This window comes from Zootoca vivipara, chromosome 14 (genome assembly GCF_965207765.1).
Source record: "Zootoca vivipara chromosome 14, rZooViv2.hap1.1, whole genome shotgun sequence".
In the NCBI taxonomy this organism is placed as follows: Eukaryota; Metazoa; Chordata; class Lepidosauria; order Squamata; family Lacertidae; genus Zootoca; species Zootoca vivipara.
The window spans coordinates 43,714,629-43,737,138 of record NC_142597.1 but is presented as its reverse complement, the minus strand read 5'-3'; the positions used below and the strand labels follow the sequence as shown (position 1 = coordinate 43,737,138).

The 22,510-nt window shown below is 46.7% G+C and overlaps 1 protein-coding gene across 2 annotated transcripts in view; it reads left to right on the top strand.

Moving 5' to 3' along the window:
- ITGAE (integrin subunit alpha E) overlaps positions 1 to 22,510 on the top strand; it is a 67,569-nt gene that overhangs the window by 25,639 nt on the left and 19,420 nt on the right. For both annotated transcript variants that reach the window (XM_088657872.1, XM_060283081.2), the window contains exons 13-23: positions 7 to 139; positions 3,958 to 4,088; positions 8,019 to 8,159; positions 9,675 to 9,896; positions 12,417 to 12,550; positions 14,067 to 14,194; positions 14,954 to 15,102; positions 18,529 to 18,660; positions 19,815 to 19,885; positions 21,356 to 21,488; positions 22,252 to 22,353. In XM_088657872.1, the coding sequence (XP_088513998.1) occupies positions 7 to 139; positions 3,958 to 4,088; positions 8,019 to 8,159; positions 9,675 to 9,896; positions 12,417 to 12,550; positions 14,067 to 14,194; positions 14,954 to 15,102; positions 18,529 to 18,660; positions 19,815 to 19,885; positions 21,356 to 21,488; positions 22,252 to 22,353 (1,476 nt within the window). The remainder of the gene's footprint in view (positions 1 to 6; positions 140 to 3,957; positions 4,089 to 8,018; positions 8,160 to 9,674; positions 9,897 to 12,416; positions 12,551 to 14,066; positions 14,195 to 14,953; positions 15,103 to 18,528; positions 18,661 to 19,814; positions 19,886 to 21,355; positions 21,489 to 22,251; positions 22,354 to 22,510) is intronic.

Genomic DNA, 22,510 nt, shown 5'->3' with positions numbered 1-22,510 from the left:
TTTCAGCGCTATATACTTTTTGGTGCTGTGGGAGCGTTTGACTGGGCCGGAGGGGTTCTTCTCTACGACACGGCAGACAAGACCGTGGTTTTCTTGAATGAGTCAATGGGCACTCCAGGTGCAAAAAACGGCTATTTAGGTAAGGACCCTCTCAGATTACTGTTGTTCCGCAACTCCTCTGAATGATTTGACTTTTAGGGACACAGGAAGCTACTTTTCCCCAGGGCCCGACAGTTGGTCTACCTAGCTCCATATTGTCAGCACAGGCTGGCAGCAGCTCTCCGGGGTTTCGGGCAGGGGGTCGTTTCCCAGCGTTGGCTGGAGGAGGATCAGACCTTCTGCAAGCAAAGCAGGCACACTGCCATTGAGTTCCCCTATAAAGAAAGCAAGATTCTAGTCTTTGTGGTTCTGTGTTAAGGGTTGAGGTAAACAGGAACACAGGGAGTTACTTTATACTGAGTCAGATCACTGGTCCAGCTCTCTAGGATTTCAAGCAAAGGACCTTTTTCTCAGTCCTATCTGGAGATGCCGGGGATCAAACTTGGGACCGTCTGCATGCAAAGCAGGTGCTCTGCCACGGCACTACAGCCCTTTTGTCAGGAGTATGGGCAGGAGTCAGGCTCTGGGGACTGTAGTGCTTTGCAGGACTGGGGCATGCCTCAACTTGTGCTGGAGAAGCAAGGCGTGGCCACACAGGTGAAGTCCTCAGCTTGTGCTGGAGAGGCAAGGAGTAATCACCCAGGTGAGGCCACTTGAGATCTCACTGCACCTGGTGGCAGGAGCTGGGAGGGATAAAAGCCCAGCATTTCCCTTCAGCTCTTTGCCACAGCAACGCTATCCCTGCCTGGTTGCATCTGGCCTCCTGTTCCTTGGACCCTTGCCTTGTTGCTGCCGTGCTTCTTGGACCCCTGCCTCGCCTTCGCCTTGCTCCTGCCCCGTGGACCTTCGCCTTGCTTCTTGTTCCTGGATCCTTTGCCTTGCTCCTTGCTCCTTGGACCTTTGCTTTGCCTTCACCTTGCTTCGTGCCCCGTGGACCTTCGCCTCTGCCTTCGACCCTGCTTCTTCACCACCATCTTGCCTCTGGTCCTGACGCCCGCCGACCGGACCGTGACACCTTTCAATTGGCTTCAAATGAATGGGTTTCGCCCACTTAGTGCTGATTGACTGGGAGTGTGAGAACCAACAGATCAATGCAACTCTTGGCCCGTAGAAGGACACTGAGATCGTATATATCTTCCTTGCTGACAGAGTCATCTATCCTCATCCATGTTCAAGGAGTTGCGTATGGGAAGAGGTCCAGCTTTCTTTCATCACAACCGTTTTCTGACGTTTGCCTTGCCCTACCCTCACAAGGCAGAGTCTCCTGGGGGGAGGTTTGACGAGGAACCTCCATCTGCTCCTGGATGCAGCAGCCGCTGGTGGCCATTTGGGACTGGTAGGGCGGCAGGCAGGGAGACGGCCAGTAGGGGGAGTCAGAGCAGGAGGGAGCTGGTTGAGGGCAGAGCGAGGTTGGTGGGGTAGTGCTACCCCCCCCCCAGTGGACCAGTCTCCACTGCTATTATTATTATTATTATTATTATTATTATTATTATTATTATTATTATATCTGTCTCACCAGAGTGGTGCATGCTCTAGTTATCTCCCGCTTGGACTACTGCAATGCGCTCTACGTGGGGCTACCTTTGAAGGTGACTCGGAAACTACAACTAATCCAGAATGCAGCAGCTAGACTGGTGACTGGGAGTGGCCGCCGGGACCACATAACACCGGTCTTGAAAGATCTACATTGGCTCCCAGTACGTTTCCGAGCACAATTCAAAGTGTTGGTGTTGACCTTTAAAGCCCTAAACGGCCTCGGTCCTGTATACCTGAAGGAGCGTCTCCACCCCCATCGTTCTGCCCGGACACTGAGATCCAGTGCTGAGGGCCTTCTGGCGGTTCCCTCACTGCGAGAAGCAAAGCTACAGGGAACCAGGCAGAGGGCCTTTTCGGTAGGGGCGCCTGCCCTGTGGAACGCCCTTCCATCGGAGGTCAAGGAGATAAACAACTACCTGACATTTAGAAAACACCTAAAGGCAGCCCTGTTTAGGGAAGTTTTTAATCTGTGATATTTTAATGTATTTTGCTATTTGTTGGAAGTCGCCCAGAGTGGTGGGGGAAACCCAGCCAGATGGGCGGGGTATAAATAATAATAATAATAATAATAATAATAATAATAATAATAATAAGCTTTTCTATTATATCACATCATCAACACATACTACGTCAAGCACAGGATAATAAGAAAGAAATAACAAAAATATAAGACACATATAGGCGAATAAAAATGATAACATTACTTAGGGAACCAGGCAGAGGCCCTTCTCAGTAGTGGCGCCCGCCCTGTGGAACGCCCTCCTATCAGGTGTCAAGGAAATAAACAACTATCTGACTTTTAGAAGACATCTGAAGGCAGCCCTGTTTAGGGAAGTTTTTAATGTTTGATTTTTGTTGTGTTTTTAATATTCTGTTGGGAACCACCCTGAGTGACTGCGGAGACCCGGCCAGATGGGCGGGGTGTAAGAAATAATAACAATAACAATAACAATAATAATAATAATTTCTCTGACTTATTTAACTCTTATATATCTTAACTTTTGTTCCCCTTCCACTCTTTCCATGGTTCCCCGTTTGCTGTTATTTTAACTGTGTTTTATTGCTCTACTAGATTATTTCCATTACTTTGGAATCTCTCACATTGCAAGTGCTGAATATTTTTTGTCCACTTTTTAACGATTATTTTCTCGTAATATTTTCCCATATTATAGTCTTTTAGACTCTTATCATCTTCATTTCTTAATCTATTTGTCATGCTGGCTGGGAGTTGTAGGTGTTCTGCAACATCTTAAGGGCTGCAAGTCCACACACACACACACACACACACACACACACACACACACACACACACACCATTGTATGTATTTGGGCAAAGAGTTGCAGAAAGTGTCTGGGTGAAATTAGCACACAATCCTCGACGACCCGGGCTGTACACATCCTCTCTCCAGCCTTGTTCCCAGGTTGACATATCCCGAAAGGCTGACAGATTCTGGAGAGGCCTTCAGAACACCTTTGCACTCAGTGCTTTTTTTCCCCTTGAAAAATGTTTAGGTGGTACTCTCATTTTGACTCAAGAAAATCACCATTTTATACAGTAGTTCAAATCGGGGGAAATAAATACAGTAAATGGGCAAAAGTACCAAGAACATGCAATGCTCATATTGAAATACGGCCCCTCAATGAGGCCAAACTTTCATCAAAACACCACACATCCACATTCCACGCTGCTTCACATATTAAACGCTCGCTTCCGTCTGAGACTCAGGAAACACCGTGACAAGAAATGAGACCACCATTGGGGATAGCAACGGAACTGACGATTCACCGTGCTAGAGAAGAAACTAAAAATTTTAAATGTTTGGGTTTCTTCTCCCATTAGATTCACAGAATGTTTAGGGGTATGAGTCCCCCTGCGTCCCCCCAGAAAAAAGCACTGTCTATGCCATGGGTAGGCAAACTAAGGCCCGGGGCCGGATCTGGCCCTGTAACCTCCTAAATCCAGCCCGCGGATGTTCCGGGAATCAGTGTGTTCTTACATGAGTAGAATGTGTGCTTTTATTTAAAATGCATCTCTGGGATATTTGTGGGGCACAGGAATTTGTTCATTTCCCCCCCCGCCAAAAAAATATAGTCCGGCCCCCCACAAGGTCTGAGGGACAGTGGACTGGCCCCCTGCTGAAAAAGTTTGCTGACCCCTGGTCTATGCACTCATAAAGTGATGAGGGAGAAATAAGAGAACCCAAAACCCAACCGTCTATCCGTCTATCGCTCTGCATTGTTCTTTGTGTGTAAAAGTCCCACCAGCCTCCCATCATCTTCTTGACCTTGAGGAAGTTCTGCTTCTGGTCTGTTCTGCTCCAGGCTACAGCGTGGGCGCCATCGACACGGCACGCGGCACTTTGGTCGTGGCGGGGGCCCCTCGACACAGCATCAAGGGGAAAGTGATGGTGTTCGAAGGAGACCATTTAAAGCAGATCCTCCACGGGGAACAGGTATGTCATCACTAGTTTTTCCACAGCGCCTGCCTTAGATCCTCCTCGTCTTCTCATTTGCTCTTAGGCATTTCCTGGATCAGTGCCCTTCTGGATGTCAGGCGAAGCAGAGTTGACTGCAGACCAGCGGTTCTCAACCCCTCTCTGGCATACTTCGAAGTTGCTGGCTAGTTTTGCTTAATAATAATAATAATAATAATAATAATAATAATAATAATAATAATAATAATATATTATTTATACCCCGCCCATCTGGCCGGGTCTCCCCAGCCACTCTGGGCGGCTTCCAACAGAAGAATAAAACACAATAATCTATTAAACATTAAAAGCCTCCCTGAACAGGTCTGCCTTCAGATGTCTTCTAAAAGTCTGGTAGTTGTTTTCCTTTTTGACATCTGTTGGGAGGGCGTTCCACAGGGTAGGCACCACCACCGAGAAGGCCCTCTGCCTAGTTCCTGCAACTTGGCTTCCCGCAACAAGGGAACCGCCAAAAGGCCCTCGGTGCTGGACCTCAGTGTCCGGGCAGAATGATGGAGGTGGAGACGCTCCTTCAGGTATACTGGACCGAGGCCATTTAAGAAATGGTTTAGCTCAGGCATCCCCAAACTTCGGCCCTCCAGATGTTTTGGACTACAATTCCCATCATCCCTGGCCACTGGTCCTGTTAGCTAGGGATCATGGGAGTTGTAGGCCAAAACATCTGGAGGGCCGCAGTTTGGGGATGCCTGGTTTAGCTCTTGTTCTACAAACCAAAGCACATACATGATTTCATTTTATTAATGGCAGCCTTGGCTCTAGCTTAGGGTTGGGGACCTCAGGGTTCTATCTGGCCCTGTGGGCTCTCCCCAGACTATGCTTCCTCCTTTGCCACATCCTCTCCTCCCCCCTCCAGGTGTCAGAGACCAGGCTGAGGAGTACAACTCTGATGAGGAATGGTGGGAGCCTACCCCTCCCCCTGCTTCATGGCCAGGATCCTGAAACTCCACAGGAGCAGTGGAGTAGTGTTGCTTTGGAACAACGGTTTGCCGAGGGTCACAGTTTGGAAGATAATAGTTGGGCAGAACTGGGAGGTGAACAGCAAGGAGAAGAAAGGGAAGAGAGTGAGATAGCAGACTCTCTCTCACTGGATGATGTGCAGCTTCTCAATCCCAAGGCTAGGAGGTTAGATAAGGTGGCTTCGCAAAAGGCTCAGTGGTTGAGGAATCAGGTGGCTGGGAGACAAGAGGACGGGAGTGACTAGAGGGAAGGGCACTCCGAGAACAGTCGCTTGTTCTTTTGCTGCGTTCATTAAACATTTCTGTTACTGGTAAGAGACTGCTTTCTCTTTGAACTGCTTATCCAAGGCCAAGGGGGGCGGAAGCCGAGCCCCCAAAGCCTGACCCAGGCCACTCTCCTCACCAAAACCAAAAGAATCTGGCAGTGGTAGATGTTGGCACAGGCAGACAAGACAAGGATTCCTGGATTCCTTGCTATATACAAGTATGTGCATTTATAATATCCTTGTATGTTTCTTTGGAATTTGTGTAGCTATTATATTACAGAGTGTCTATGTTTATATGATTTAGAATTACGCACAGCTGATGAAGCCCCTTTGGGCGAAACAGGGGAATATCCAGGAATCCTTGTCTTGTCTGCCTGTGCAAGCCATCTACCAGTGCCAGATTCTTTTGTCTACCAACTTTATCATCTTCATTAGATACTTAGAAGGTTATTTCATGTCACTCTTCTAAGGAATACGTCGGACAGAAAAATACAAGAGAAGATGAAGAAATTAGAAACGAATGTATTACGGCACTGACAAAATAGGATTTGTATTTTGTACATACTGGACTTGGTTGTCAACCAAATAAGCTACATTTAAATATATTATGTCATGATGTTGATTTCGACACTATGAGAAGCTGTATCTAATTTTTGAGGAGCAGTTTCTAGTAAATAAGTTTGCAGTTGTTATCAAACTGCAGCCTATTACGTTTACGTGTTTTTTCACTCCTCACCAGCCCGGCTTCACACCCTCCTTGCATGTGTTTGCCTGGCTGGAAATGTGCCCTTGAGCTCTGATCCTGCCTCTTTGCTTGCCCAGATAAAGGCTAGAAAAGGGCTTCATGACTATGGATAGAAACTAGCCTACTGTACAGAGATAAATTGTGCATTAATCGCTGTGTGTCAGGGGCTGGGCAGAGGAGGACTGGTGAAGACCGCCTCCCCATCCAGACCCTTCCAGGGAGGAGGAAGAGGAAGACGGTATAGATTTACAACTGGGATTTGAGGGAGGTAGCAGCTCAGAGGCAGATGAGGGGGAAAGCTGGGAAATCATAGGAGAGGCAGAGCTGCAGGCTGACACGATGTCACTAGAAAGCACCCCAGACCCTCCATCTTCCAGAACCTGGCGGGCCTTAAAAGTAGGAGAGCAAAGAGCTCAAAGACACACACAAAGACACGTAGAGGAGAAGATGGTGACGAAGAATGAAGAAGTGGGAGAGCGGGGGGGGGGGGGTGGAGATTCACCCGGGACAGCACCATGTTCCAAGAGGCTGGGTTCTATAGCCTCTCTCTGCAAAGTTTGAATTAAAAAAGGACTGTAAGAAACTTTCCCTTGTCTTTATGCTTTCCTGGGCAGCCTGCCAGGAGCTGCTGAGCGCGCCCTCACTCTCTGTCTGCTTCTGGCCTTGCCCACCATTGGTTTGTGGCCCTTGTAGAGTTGCCCACCTAGTCATGTTGTGAGGGGGAAATTAGTAGACAGCGGCGGCGGAGACATCAAAAAATAGGAAAATCTATTAAGCCATTTCTGTCTTTACATGGGACACTGTGGAGGGCTCTTCCCAGGGAGGCTTGCCTGGTACCTTCATTACCTATCTTTAGGCACCCAGGAAAAATGTTTCTCTTTAACCAGGCACTTGGCTGATTAACATTCTATGTCTTTTAAAATGTGTTTGTGGGAGGTGACTTTTTTTGGTTTTTCTTGGCTTTTTTCTTGTTTTTATTACGTATTTTGTGTTCTCATTTTGTATTTCCATGCTGTGAACCGCCCTGTGGTCTTTGGACACAAATTTAATAAATAGAATTGTGGCTGTTTAAATCTGTTTAAATCTTGAATTCTCTGATTGTAAAAGCAAATTGCCTTCAGCCCTCGAGAGCAAAATTTAAATCAAGCACATCCATATTCTATGTTGTTGTTGTTGTTTAGTCGTTTAGTCGTGTCCGACTCTTCGTGACCCCATGGACCATAGCACGCCAGGCACTCCTGTCTTGCACTGCCTCCCGCAGTTTGGTCAGACTCATGTTCGTAGCTTCGAGAACACTGTCCAACCATCTCGTCCTCTGTCGTCCCCTTCTCCTAGTGCCCTCAATCTTTCCCATCATCCATATTCTATATATATATATATATATGATAGATAGATGATATAATAATAATAATAATAATAATAATAATAATAATAATAATATATTTATTATTTATACCCCGCCCTTCTGGCTGGGTTTCCCCAGCCACTCTGGGCGGCTTCCAACCGAATATTAAAAACAGTACAGCATCAAACATTAAAAACTTCCCTACACAGGGCCGCCTTCAGTTGTCTTCTAAAAGTAAAATAGTTACTTATTGCCTTGACATCTGCTGGGAGGGCGTTCCACAGGACGGGTGCCACTACCGAGAAGGCCCTCTGTCTGGTTCCCTGTAACCTCACTTCTCGCAATGAGGGAACCATCAGAAGGCCATCGGTGCTGGATCTCAGTGTCCGGGCTGAATGGTGGGGGTGGAGATGCTCCTTCAGGTATACAGGACAGAGGCCGTTTAGATAGATAGATAGATATAGATAGATAGATAGATAGATAGATAGATATAAAGAGAAAGTGGATGCCTTTTTGTGGTCAGTGTGTGGAAGCGGTTGGCACAGAAATCCCACCGGTGTTTGTTCTCTTGGTCTGCAGATTGGGTCCTATTTTGGCTCCAAGCTCTGCCTGTTGGACATCGACCTGGATGGGGTTACAGATCACCTTCTGGTTGGCGCCCCATTTTTCCATTTGCAAGGGGAGGAAGGAAAGGTTTACCTTTATCGCCTGGATAGCCAGGTAAAATATCTTACTGTGCACATTTTGTTGTTGTTGTTTAGTCGTTTAGTTGTATCTGACTCTTCGTGACCCCATGGACCAGAGCACGCCAGGCACACTTTACACCTGTGCTAAAAAGATTGCACAAGCTGCCTCTTTACTACTAACCAGTTTAATACAGCTTCTTCAGCAGACAGAATTCTACACAATTCTTAGGAGCTGCCACAGAAAATGCCCTCTCCCACTGCTCCGAAATCTGAGGGCGGTGTAACGACCAAGAGAGTCCTTCCAAATGCATTTACGATTTATTTTTATTTCTCAAAATGTGTACAGTATTCTGCTTGATTGTAAGCGGGAAAAGGGTTGCCAGCAAAAGACAAAGTTAAAATGAGAATTAAAAAAAATATTTTAAATACAAATATAGTTAAAATCAGTGGTTAGGCGGGGGGGGGGGGAGAGACGACTAATTAAAACACCTATCAACTTTGACATGTTTTGGCTAGCCTTCCCTGAACAAAAAATGTTCCGGTTTGCCGTGAGGGGAGAAGGAAGCTAGCGCTGTGAAGAGGTTTGGCAACTGAGAATATGCAGAACTTGCAGGATCAACCCTCAGAATAAGAGAGCAAGAAGAACGTATTTTTAAAGAAGAGTGGAACATATTTATTGAATATGTGGAAAATAATTGTACAAAGCAGGGGCGTGGGTGGCGCTGTGGGTTAAACCACAGAGCCAAGGGCTTACCGATCAGAAGGTCGGCAGTTCGAATCCCCGCGACGGGGTGAGCTCCCGTTGCTCGGTCCCAGCTCCTGCCAACCTAGCAGTTTGAAAGCAAGTCAAAGTGCAAGTAGATAAATAGGTACCACTACAGCGGGAAGGTAAACGGTGTTTCCGTGTGCTGCTCTGGTTCGCCAGAAGCGGCTTAGTCATGCTGGCCACATGACCTGGAAGCTCTATACACAGGCTCCCTCGGCCAATAATGCGAGATGAGCAGTCACGACTGGACCTAATGGTCAGGGGTCCCTTTACCTTTAATTGTACACAGCTGAAATGCTGGCAGCGTTAAGATAAATTCAACAGAGTAAACAATATTTGATTAATGTAAAAGTGGAAAATTGATTTGAACAGTTATAGTAAAATAGGCAGGAAAGTATGATATGAACCATGGAAGCAGAAGAAGGGAAGCCACTGGATATTTCAAAGTTTGTAAAATGTTTGATTTGAAATGCAGAAAAATGAAGAGTCAATTATATATCCGAAAAGAGTATAGTGAAGGCACCTGCTATGCTAAAAGATCGATTTCTTACGGTACAAGAGCAGAATTAGGATCATGTGGCACTTGTAACAGTACCAGATCTGCAGATTTAAGTGATGGGATAAGGGGATGCCTCAAGTAAACTGGTCCCAAGCTGTTAAGGGCTTGAGTCCTGGCTTGGTAAATTCAGTTGAAGGAACCTCTACCAACAGGTGGAAGCAGCAGACAAAAAGCATTTCCATGTAACTTTCCCCTGTTCCTCTCTCTCTCCTGCTTTCTCCCAGGCTAACAACTTTACACTACAGAGACATTTACACGGCCAGCCGGGGTCCCTTTTCTCCAGGTTTGGATTTGCCATGGCTAGCCTTGGTGACATGGACCAGGATGGTTTTGGAGATGTTGCCATTGGTGCACCCCTCGAGGACCATGGGTTGAACCCCAGCTCTTTTGGCAGTGTTTACATCTTCAATGGCGGCAAGGAGGGGTTGCGGGATTCATTCTCCCAGGTAAGGGGGCCTTGTGGAATTGTATTTCAGAGAAAGAAAGAAAAAGAAAGAAAGAAAGAGAAAGAAAGAAAGAAAGAAAGAAAGAAAGAAAGAAAGAAAGAAAGAAAGAAAGAAAGAAAGAAAGAAAGAAAGAAAGACACTGTTTTCCAGGGGGCATGTTTATTGAGCATCCCTACTGATTTGTTTACGTGGAGATTAGACCATGTCGACCATTTATTGAGGCTTCACTCTGCTTAGTTTGCAGAGAGAGAAGACAGCATGGCATCAAAGCAATATAGGAAGCTGTCTTATACGGAGTTAGACTGTTGCTCCCCCTACTGCAGTCCTGTCTGCACCAGAGCTTTCCAAGTGGTGTGCCGCGACACGTTAGTGTGTCAGCTGCAGTGTGGAGGTGTGTTGAGCAAATGCTCCCCACGCTCTTCCCGGGGCTGGAAAGGGGCTAGTTCATGGGTAGGCAAACGAAGGGGGCTGGATGTGGCCCAATCGCCTTCTAAATCCGGCCCACAGATGGTCCAGAAATCAGGTGTTTTTACTAGGGTTGCCAGATTCAATAGAGGACAGGACTTCTGTGCCTTTAATTGCCCTGCTCTCTTTTGTGTCTGGAAACCTTAAAGAGAAACCAGCAGACCCTTTGTTTAATTTCCAAGCAAAGGGTCTGCTGGTTTCTCTTTAAGGTTTCCAGACTCAAAAGAGAGCAGGGCAATTAAAGGCACAGAAGTCCTGTCCTCTATTGAGTCTGGCAACCCTAGTTTTTACATGAGTAGAATCTGTCCTTTTATTTAAAATGCATCTCTGGGTTATATGTAGAGCAGGCATTCCCAAACTGCGGCCCTCCAGATGTTTTGGCCTACAACTCCCATGATCCCTAGCTAACAGGACCAGTGGTCGGGGAAGATGGGAATTGTAGTCCAAAACATCTGGAGGGCCACAGTTTGGGGATGCCTAATGTAGAGCATAGGAATTCGTTCATTATTATTTTTTCAAAATTTGTTCCTGCCCCCCACAAGGTCTGAGGGACAGTAGACCGACCCCCTGCTAAAAAAGTTTGCTGACCCCTGGTGCTAGTTTTAACCTCCGGTTTGCTCGTAAAACTGGATTGCTGTGTCGGACAGAATGATGCATGTCTACAAAGTGTGTCACCAACATGAAACGTTTGGAAAGCTCTGGTCTCCACTGACTGGCAGTGGCTCTCCAGGGTGGTGGTTGAGGCAGGGGGCATTCTCAAGCCGACCTGGGCTGGGGATGCTGGAGATTGAACTTGGGGACTTCTCTGCCTGCAAAAGAAACACTCTGCCCCTGAGGTATATGACCCTTCCCCTAATAATAAATCAAAACTCCTTTCCTCGTAGCTCTGAACAAAGGGCCGATTTGAACAGCAACATAGGAAGCTGACTTATCACATGACTTAAGCAGTCGAGAAAATGGTTTTCCTCTTAGAAGAAAACCGTTCCCTGACTCAGGTCACTGGGTAACAAAACTGGCCTTTGAGAAAGTAGCTTCTTTCCCACCAATGGGAAATAAGCTCGTGAGTACCAGCGCCTGTGTTACCTCAAACGTTGCTGGGCTGAAGGTCAAGCTTTGAGGCTTGCTAATTTAAAGCACTACAATGCCACTTTTTAAAGTTGCGGCTTCCCACAAAGAATTGTAGTTTGTTATGGGTGCTGAGAGAGTTATTAGGATTGCCTGCATGCCTCTCACAGAGCTATAATTGCAAGAGAGCCTTGTTAAACCACTCTGCATATTTTATCTTTGTGTGGGGAATGTCGTGTGCGTGTGCCTCCAAACAATTTTCAGCACCTTAACAAACTACTGCTCCCAGAATCCTTTGGGGGGGAGCTCTGGCTGTTTAAAGTGGCTATCTAGAGATATCCCTCTTCCCTTTTGTTTCTCATAATTGGAACGGGGGACACCCAGAGCCCAGAGACTCACACAGAGTCAGACCGGGTAGCCTCTTCTGCCGGTGGGTTATTTTGTGTTCGCCTTGAGCGGGGCTTTAAATTATTCTGAAAACTCTTTGCATTTCTCATGGCACACTGGCTAGTCCCTCACAGCGCCCCGTTGAACTATCCCATGCAAGGGAAACCCTCTTCCATTATATAATTAATTATTGCAATTCTATCCTTAAAAGAGCTCAAAAGTGGTGTTTGTGGTTCTACCTAGGGTTGACATATTTCAAAAAGTGAAAATCAAGCACTGAAAACTCATTGGGCTTTGTTCTGGCCAAAGCTGTTGAGCTTTTTTCAGTTTTGCCCAAAGTTCCCTATTTTTAAGGGAAATCGCAAAAAAAGACAGTGTTGACATGGTTGCCATGTGTCCAGATTTTCCCAGATGTTTCAGTGATTTCTGCCCGGACACTGTTCCCGATAGCCGATCAGAACAATCTTGTAAGGTGGGTTAGTCCGAGAGACCAAGTATGCTTCATCACTAGGGATTTGAAGCCTGGTCTCCAGGGCCCTAGTTCAGCACACTAAACACTGCACCAACTGTACCCCTTCTTCCATTTCCCTCTTCTGATTCCAGAGGATAACAGCTGCTCAAACCGGTCCGCCTGGACTCATGTATTTTGGAAGGTCCGTGGCTGGTGGATTGGACTTCACTTCGGACGGTCTCCCAGACATTATTGTTGGATCATTAGGTTCTGTTACTTTGCTCCGGTAGGCAGTAATGATCTTTGGATCTTTTTTTCCTGGAGGAAAGAGAGACTAGAAACCCCTCTGGATGGAGAATTTTCAGCCTTCCCACCCTCCCAGACTAGGGGTGGGAATGTCTTTCAGCCCAAGCACCTCCTTCCATTCCGATCAACTTTTGGGGCAGGGTGGGGGGTGGGCAGAGGTAAAAGTAGGCAGAGCAATGGATTGAAAATTTATCTTTGCACAGTAAAGGTAAAGGGACCCCTGACCATCAGGTCCAGTCGTGACCGACTCTGGGGTTGCGGCGCTCATATTGCGTTATTGGCCGAGGGAGCCAGCATACAGCTTCCAGGTCATATGGCCAGCATGACAAAGCCGCTTCTGGCGAACCAGAGCAGCACACGGAAACGATGTTTACCTTTCCGCCAGAGCGGTACCTATTTATCTACTTGCACTTTGACGTGCTTTCGAACTGCTAGGTTGGCAGGAGCTGGGACCGAGCAACGGGAGCTCACCCCATTGCGGGGCTTCGAACTGCCAACCTTCTTATTGGCCAACCCTAGGCTCTGTGGTTTAACCCACAGTGCCACCCGCATCTTTGCACAGTAGGGCAGGACGATTTATCAATATATCACTCAAAGCGTGTTCAAAGTCCATATTGGGATATCAGTTTCATAGTTTCTGACCTGGCAATATGTTGCAAATCAGGATGTTTGTTAGGGCTAGCCCAGGCATCCCCAAACTGTGGCCCTCCAGATGTTTTGGCCTACAACTCCCATGAACCCTAGCTAACAGGACCAGTGGTCAGGGATGATGGGAACTGTAGTCCAAAACATCTGGAGGGCCACAGTTTGGGGATGCCTGGGCTAGACGATGTATCGTCTAAAGCCGGTTTCAAATCCATATCATGGTATTGGTTTCATCATTTTCGACCTGGCAAATATATTGCAAATCAGGATGTCTGTGTGCTTTGCAAAAAATCACAATTGGGGGGGGGGGGAGAACAGACAGACCCAGCCAATGCCTCTACATAGCTCCACCCTTATTACAGATAGCGTGATATATCAGTATATTGTGATGTTTAGCTGGTGATTTATTTCAATGTTGAAAACCAGAAATCGCCCAGCCCTATTGTATAGGAGGCTATTTTGTACACGCACACCCCTCTCTACCCTCCATCCAGACAAGCAAGAGGCATTATCAAAGTTCAAGGACATATTTCCAGCTGGGCAAAGCCACTTAAGGAGGATGTGAAGCAGGGCCAGTGAGGGACGAGACCTAGGGCCAGGTAGAGAGGCCGGGGGGGGGCACATTTGGCCCGAGAGGTTCCCCACCCTTGCCCCTTCCACTTCCCCAGCTCACTGCCCAAATACCAACCATATTCTGCTCCCTCCATAATCACCTGGGCGGCCGCTGATTTGGAGCACTCTGCGGAGGCAGCCAAGAAAGGTAGCCATCCTTGAAATATTATGCTCCCATTTGCCTTTGGGGTTTGATTTTAAAGTCAAGCCTATCTTTCTTTCCCTCTTCCTCCATTTAGCTCCAGGCCAATTCTTCGACTGAAACCCACCATGCATTTTACCCCGGGGAGAATAGTCCATTTCGACGGCGTCGTTACGGCCAGATTGTGCTTCAATAGGGCTTCCCCTCCTGGGACCGTGCAGTCAGGTAATGAACATCCACATAACAAGCATTTTAGCAACGGTTATCTTTAGCCCAACAGGGATACCGCAGCAGCGGCAGCAGCTGTGCCGTACGGTTGGCACTTAATTTTTCCCTAGCGGCAAACAAAAAGGAAGTTATATTTCTGCCGGCGTGAAGTACTCTAACAGCTCTGCAAAGCTACAATTGGAGGTCACAGCAAAGGGGCAGTTCATTCCCATTTTCCATTCAGACTCTGTATTTGGGATGAATCTCCCATGTCGATTTCTCTCTGCTTCTTTCACACACCCCTACCCCAGTTCTTAAACTCTGTTCACATTTCTGTAGGAGGTTGCAGGTTATTCATTCAGCGCCCTTTTAAAACGTGTTGGGGGGTTTACAGTGGCGCCTTGGTTCTCAAACACCCAAAACCCAGAAGTAAGTGTTCCGGTTTTCAAATGTTTTCTGGAAGCCGCATGTCCAATGCGGTTGTCGGTTGTTGTTTCCGGGGCACCTGGACCAATCAGAAGCTGCGCCTTGATTTTCTAACATTTCGGAAGTCAAACGGACTTCCGGAATGGATTAAGTTTGAGGACCAAGGTACCACTGTACATTAGGTTGTTCTTGTATTTATTTTGATTACACATTTTGTGTTTCTATGTTGTGATTTTATCCTGTGAAACACCCTGAGACCTGCAGGTATAGGGTGGTATAATAATAATAATATAATCCCTGGACTTTTTTCACCATCCTCCTCGCTGCCAAGAGTTTCTTTCTCTCTCCTAGGGCTGCCCCACCTCCTCCTTCGCTACACTGTGGATTTAGATGTTCAGATGGAAAAGAAGAGGGTACAGTTTGAGGACCAAACAGTCTCCAGCAGCAGCCACACCTCCTACATTGGGAATTCTTGTCCCGAACTGCAGCTCCACGTCCTGGTGAGTGCAAGGAGAAAGCGAGTTCTACGCAGCGGCTGCCGTTTTGGGACGGGGGAGCACCGTGGTGGAGGACCCCCCCCCCAGTCATAAATGTTGGTCTGAGAGCACCATCTTTACTGCAAAGTCCACGTGCATCGAGGATAGATCTGTCACTAGCTAAACAAAGCCTTCATGTCTAGAAGCAATCTTCCTGTTAGTATCAAATGTTGGGGACAATCAGCAGGGAAGGGCTAACTGTATTTGAGCTGCCCAGTGCTATCTGCCTAGAGAATGTTCCGTGGGGTCTGATCTGTAGTTCAGCTTAGAAGAAGCACCGTAGGCAGGTTCATTTTTTTTAAAAAAATGATTTTTATTAATTTTCAATTTAACAATATAAAACCACATCATTATTTTCCACTTCCCTCCCTCCCGTCTCTTGGCTTTCAAAATTAACCTTTATGTCCAGCATTTTATACATTTTTCAAATCTGATTAATTTCATAACGAAATACTTCAAAATTTAAATAAGTATAAAAAGGGAGAAAATTTCTCATTACAAGTTTTCAGACAACCCTGCTAGTGATGTTAATTGCTTACAATGTTTTTCCAAATATCATATAAGTTTACTCCAGTCCTTTTGGAATACTTGATCGTGCTGGTTTCGGATTTTTCCCATCAGCTTCGCCAATTCTGCAAAGTCCATCATCTTCGTCTGCCTCTCTTCTTTCATTGGTACTTCTTGTTGTTTCCATTTTTGGGCTAAAAGAGTTCTTGCTGCTGTTCTTGCATACATAAAAAACAATCTTTTATCTTTTCTTCATATCTCTTCACCTACTATCCTATATAATAAAGTCCCTGTGTCTCTGCGTCCAGATTCCGTGTGTCCCATTTTCCGCGCTACTGAGCATGTGCCCCAGGGACACAGGGATTGGACGCAGAGACTGCACGCACATGCACACACACGCTCTCCCCACCCCACCCCCCACCCCTCTGCCCTGCACTGGCTCAATAAGCAATTAAAACAGAGGCCACCAGGTGGAAGGCAGGAGCAGGCAACAAGGCCCCTAAGCAGGGCCGGCCCTCTCTTAACGTGCCCAAGGGCCTGAGGAGGAAGCCGGGACGACCAAAAAATCAAGGCCCCAGCTTCTCCTCACTAACAGGCCCAAAATTGAGGCCCAAACAGCGCAAGCAACCGGGAGAGCCCCGCTGGGCCGGAACGGCCAGGAAAGGCGCGGTGAGGCCACCGAATGCTCAGCACCAACCGCGGGACCCTCAGAAAGCGCCGGGGCGGGCGCAACCCCCCCCCGGACGGCAAAGCTCCCTCCCGGACACAGCAGGCGACTGAAAAACAGCCGCGGAGGCCAACAAAAGTAGCGGGAGCCACCCCCACCCACCCCGAAAAACTGGGCGTTCACCCCGGAGCAGCCGCCCGGGCCGTCCAGGAGCCAGAATTCGGCCACTGGGCCCTGGCAGCAGCAGCGCTATTGACGGGGGGAAATTAGGAACCAAACGGCAGGCGCAAAAAGCGCGTGAAAACAGGGTGGGGAGGGATCCGCACTCCAAACACAAGCTTCGGAGGGGGTAAAGGAAGAAATACCCCCCGCACCCCCCAGCCGAGCCCAGGCTGTAAAGGTAAAAAGGGGGGGGGACTTTAGCGGGGTTTGGGAACGGGGGGGATCAAAGGGAGGGGAGAAAGGCCTAATGTTCTAGCACCCGTTTATTAAGCGGGCTGAATGACACTAGTACCCAATAAAAAGGCTTCTGGTTTTTTAACGAAAGTGTTTTTAAACATTTTTTAAAACTCATTATATATCATTTCCCAGGAAGCCTTTACTTCTTTACAAGTCCACCACATATGGTAAAAGATACCTTCCTTTTCTTTACGTTTCCAACATTCATTAGTTCTTGTCCTATACATTTTGGCAAGTTTTGGTGGTGTTAAATACCATCTATACATCATTGTCACGACATTTTCTTTAAGTGCATTGCATGCAGTGAAATTAATACCTTACTTCCACAGCTATTCCCAAGATTCTAACAGAATATTATATCCAAAATCTTTGGCCCATTGTATCACCAACCCTTTACCCTCTTCATCTTTAGTATGCCATATGCCATAAAAGGTACCCCTGAACATTAGGTCCAGTCGTGACCGACTCTGGGGTTGCGGCGCTCATCTCGCGTTATTGGCCGAGGGAGCTGGCGTACAGATTCCAGGTCATGTGGCCAGCATGACAAAGCTGCTTCTGGCGAACCAGAGCAGTGCACAGAAATGCCGTTTACCTTCCCGCCAGAGCGGTACCTATTTATCTACTTGCACGTTGACATGCTTTCAAACTGCTAGGTTGGCAGGAGCAGGGACCAAGTAACGGGAGCTCACCCCATCGCGGGGATTCGAACTGCCAACCTTCTGATCGGCAAGCCCTAGGCTCTGTGGTTTAACCCACAGCGCCACCCGCGTCCCGCCATATGCCATAGGCAGGTTCAATTCCCGTTGTCATCGCCAGGTAAGTCTGGGAAAGAAAACTTGGAGAGGCACTGCTACTGAATGTGGACAATACTGAGTTAAATGGACCTGCGGTTTGACACAGCACTAGGCAGCTTCCTGTGTTGTGGTTTCAACTAATTCTCAATTGAGAACCATGTGGACTGGCACCTTATTTTTAGTTTTAATCGAAGAGCTCTATGTTGTGTGCTCTGTTGGAACGAGGGGGGAAGTTTATTCATTTGATGTTTAAAGGTAAACCTACCTAATTTGCAGACTCCTAAACAATATTTGGACTGCAACACAGACATCCTTTAAAAACACTTCTCAAAATATTGCAATGCACTTTTCCGGCTAAGTATTGTTTACAAAAATGCATGCACTAACAGGCACGTATTAGTGAAAACGACATACGGAAATGGGGGAGGCGGAGGACGGGAGGGAATGCAAAATTGTGTAGAGTTGCATACAAAAATGGGTGTGTTAAGAGAAATTCACACTATAAAATGCTGAATAATTTGGAAATTGCAAAGTGAGAGAAACAAAAAAAAACGATAGGTTCACCCATCCCTCATGCTTTGATGATTAAAAAGAGCTGGGTCTTGAGCTTGACCAGATCATGAATAAAACTAGGAAGCTGTGTTCAGCTAGGTTGGACTATTTGATCATAGGAGCAAAGGAAGCGGCCACTCGCGTCTCTCTCCATCCAGTCAAGCAAAAAGGCAGATTAAAGGCACATTTCCAGCCAGGAAAATGCACTCAATGAGGATGCCAAGGTGGGCTCGTGAGAGGTTTTGTCTGAGGAGAGAGGGTGTGGTTAGGGAGGAGTTGTGGTCTGGGCAGAGTCCCGGGGGCCGGATGGAGAGATCTGGAGGACCGCATTCAGCCCTTGGGCCGGAGGTTCCGCACCGTTGCCCGGCTTGCTTGCAATTTCATCTGTCCCTTTTTCAACTTCAATATCAGCCCTGCACTGATGACTGTTACTCCGACATTACTCTCCGCCTCACTTACGAGCTTCATGACCCTGACGGGAAAGTCCTGGACCACCCCAAGCCTATGCTTGATAAATGTCAGAAACCTAAAGTGGATTTCCAGGTAACAAGATATAGATAATGATTTTGTAGGGGGCTTACCTTTGTCTAATGATGATGATGATGATAATCTGTTAATTTGTGGCAGAGTGCTTCTGTGTGGTGTTGAAGGCTAAACTGAGGACTCAGCTACACTGCAAATAAAACATTTTAAGTGTGTTGTAAAGTGCATTATACAAATGTGACACTAGATGGCGATGATGAGCTATGGAAAATTCAATATATTTTCCAAAACTTTTTTTAAAAAAATGATTTTTGCAAACTTTTTTTATAGATTCCACCAGAGAAAGGCACCTGGATAAGTGTCTAATGTGGTCCCACTTACAGTTTTCTGGCTGCTGTTTGAGCTGTCTGAGCCCTGGCCAAATATTATAGGAGGAGCTTGCATAGAAACCAAACTGCCGTCAAAAGTGCCCTTCCCAACCAAGAGAATCCCAGTCCAAAGGGGGGACCTGGTAGACACCACTGTCTTCCATATGCAATACTAAGGAGTTTTTTTTAAAAAAAAAAACAGATACCAAAACGAGGTATCTGATGCCATCTAGATATGTCCCCCAGTATATCTGTCCATTGATATAAGAATACTCTGGGCTCCAGCATCAAACGGAATATAAAGCAATTAGTTCACTGGGTTCATGTTGTTGTTGTTGTTGTTGTTGTTGTTGTTGTTGTTGTTGTTGTTGTTATTTTGTTGTTTCATAAAATTTATACACTGCTTGATTATTATTATTTTTTAAAAAACACCTCAGGCGTTTACGAAAAGATCAAACAATAAAATCAAGAAAAAACAACAGTCATGCTTTAAAACAGATTAAAACTGCCTCAACGTTCTAAGCATCTGGGTAGGCTTGCCAAAACAAAAATGTCACCGTTTCTCAGAGTGGCCTACTTTGCAGGACTGTTGTGAGGCTGGAAATGTGAGATGACACACACAGTGGGGTTGTAGCCAACCAACTTTACAGAAAGTAGACCTAAGTGAGTTACGGCCATTAATTTCAGTGGGTCTACTCTGAGAAGGACTAACATGGGCCATTCACATTCTCCTTTTGGGAAGGGTTGAGTTGCTTGGATTCTGGCTGGCTTCAAGAGTTTTCCACAGTGATAAAGATGATAATAATACTCTTTTCTTGTCCCTTTGACTCCCCACATCCCTATCAGCTGCCAGTCATGGAAGACTGTGGTGACAAGTCCGTCTGTACACCTCGCTTGAGCTTAGCTGTTGAAACGGAGTGAGTTTTTTGAATGCTGTTATTTTAATTTTTGTAATGTGCTTTTGGCCATCAGATCGGGAACGAAAACCCCATTTTGGGGCATATTCACACCATCCACTCAAAGTGCTATATTACCACTACTCATGGCTTCTTCCCCCAAAGAATTGTGGGAGTTGTAGTTTGTTGAAGGTCTTGAGCATGCATCCCCAAACTGCGGCCCTCCAGATGTTTTGGCCTACAACTCCCATGATCCCTAGCTAACAGGACCAGTGGTTGGGGAAGATGGGAATTGTAGTCCAAAACATCTGGAGGGCCGAAGTTTGGGGATGCCTGGTCTTGAGAGTTCTTGGGTGCCCCACATTCCCCCCACAGAGGTACAATTCCCAGAGTGCTTCAGCAGTCAATCCCTTTTCACAGGGAACTCTGGGAATTGTAGCTCTGGGAGGGGAATAGCGGCCTCCTAACAACTCCCTTTACAAACTACAGTTCCCATAATTCTTGGGGGGGGGAGCCATAACTATTTATAGTGGTATCAAAGTGCTTTTCATAGATGGTGTGACCCACCCCACTTTGAACAGGGAGAAGTAAAATCCATTCACTGAGCCTATGCTGTAGAGGCAGCGCATAAATTTAACCAGAAATGTCCCTTTCCAGACATACTTTTTATCATGCATTCATGACGATTTGGGCTCACGGTGGTATCATGGCGATCCCAATTTCGCTTCCGTTTGTGGATGTTGCTGATCTGGGCTCTCTGACAAAAGCTTCTTGGCCCCTGTGCTAAGTTTTTTTTAAGATGCCACGAGACCTTGCGCCATATGCAGCAGCTAAAAAAGCCAATGCAATTCTGGACAGCATCAATAGGAGTATAGCATCTAGATCAAGGGAAGTAATAGTACCACTGTATTCTGCTCTGGTCAGACCTCACCTGGAGTACTGTGTCCAGTTCTGGGCACCACAGTTCAAGAGGGATACTGACAAGCTGGAACGTGTCCAGAAGAGGGCAACCAAAATGGTCAAAGGCCTGGAAACGATGCCTTATGAGGAACGGCTTAGGGAGCTGGGTATGTTTAGCCTGGAGAAGAGAAGGTTAAGGGGTGATATGATAGCCATGTCCAAATATATGAAAGGATGTCATATGGAGGAGGGAGGAATATTGTTTTCTGCTGCTCCAGAGAAGCAGACATGGAGCAATGGATTCAAACTACAAGAAAGAAGATTCCACCTAAACATTAGGAAGAACTTCCTGACAGTAAGAGCTGTTCGGCAGTGGAATTTGCTACCAAGGAGTGTGGTGGAGTCTCCTTCTTTGGAGGTCTTTAAGCAGAGGCTTGATAGGCATATGTCAAGAATGCTTTGATGGTGTTTCCTGCTCGGCAGGGGGTTGGACTGGATGGCCCTTGTGGTCTCTTCCAACTCTATGATTCTATTATTCATTTTTTACAATGTCTGTAGGTCTTGAAAAAGCATCTCTTATTTCATTTACAGGAAGGAGCTGGTGGTTGGCTCCACCAAGGAACTGGCAATGAAAATCTATTTGTCCAACAGTGGCGACAACTCCCACATGACGACTCTGGTTGTGCTGTACCCTTCAAACCTCCATTTTAAAAGCGTCCAAGAGGTCACGTCTTTCTTTGAACTTTCCCAGGGTTTAACTGTCTTCTGTACCCCAATTTGAGCGGCTAGGGGGGCTTTAGCACATTGGCAGAGCCCCAGGGTTCAATCCCTGGCATCTCTACGTAGATATGACTCCTTGCTGGGAAGCCTAAAGACCCACTGCCAGTCAGTGCAGACAGTACTAAGCCTTATGACTAAAGGTCTCACATGGGAAAAGGAAGCTTCCTGTGTCCCTATTCAGAATCATGAGGACAGGAATCTCACTTTATTTTGCGCCCAGAATGTCCCGGGCTCAAAGTCCCAGCATCTCCAGGTATGAAATGCGCCGGTCAACATAGATGGATAAATAGACTGACTCAGTTAAACTGATGGGAAAGGCTCTTTCTCTGCCAGAGACCCTAGAAAGCTGCTACTGGTCAGAACAAAACAAAATAAAAAAATCCTTCCAGTAGCACCTTAGAGACCAACTAAGTTTGTCATAGGTATGAGCTTTCGTGTGCATGCACACTTCTTCAGATACACTGAAACAGAAGTCACCAGACCCTTATGTATAGTCAGAGGGTGGGGAGGGGTATTACTCAGAAGGGTGGTGGGAATGGGTGATGGGCTGAACAGACAGCTGAAGGGTCTGACCCTGGTATAAGGCAATGTCTCAAGTTCCTAGCCATTTCCTCAGGTGCACGCAGTATCAAAGGTTTCTGGCACATTCTGGATTGAAGGAAGATTCCTATTCTGCCCTACCCCCCCCCTCACCCATGTCTCAACAGATTTCCTCTTCCATCGTCGACTGTGGCGCACCTCAGCCAGTCTCTGTTTTATTCTCATCTCTGCGCTGCAAGGTTGGACACCCGATCTTCAAGAAATCTACCGTAAGTTCCTTTGTGCACACGTCCAACCGCTTCCTAGGATCCTCTTGCCTGTTGCCTTTGACACCCACCCCCTGCCAGTCATTGGCTGGGCTGTTGCATGACATCATGGAATGTTTGCCAAATATTCCAGCCGCTCAGGCGGTCGTGAGACTATTGA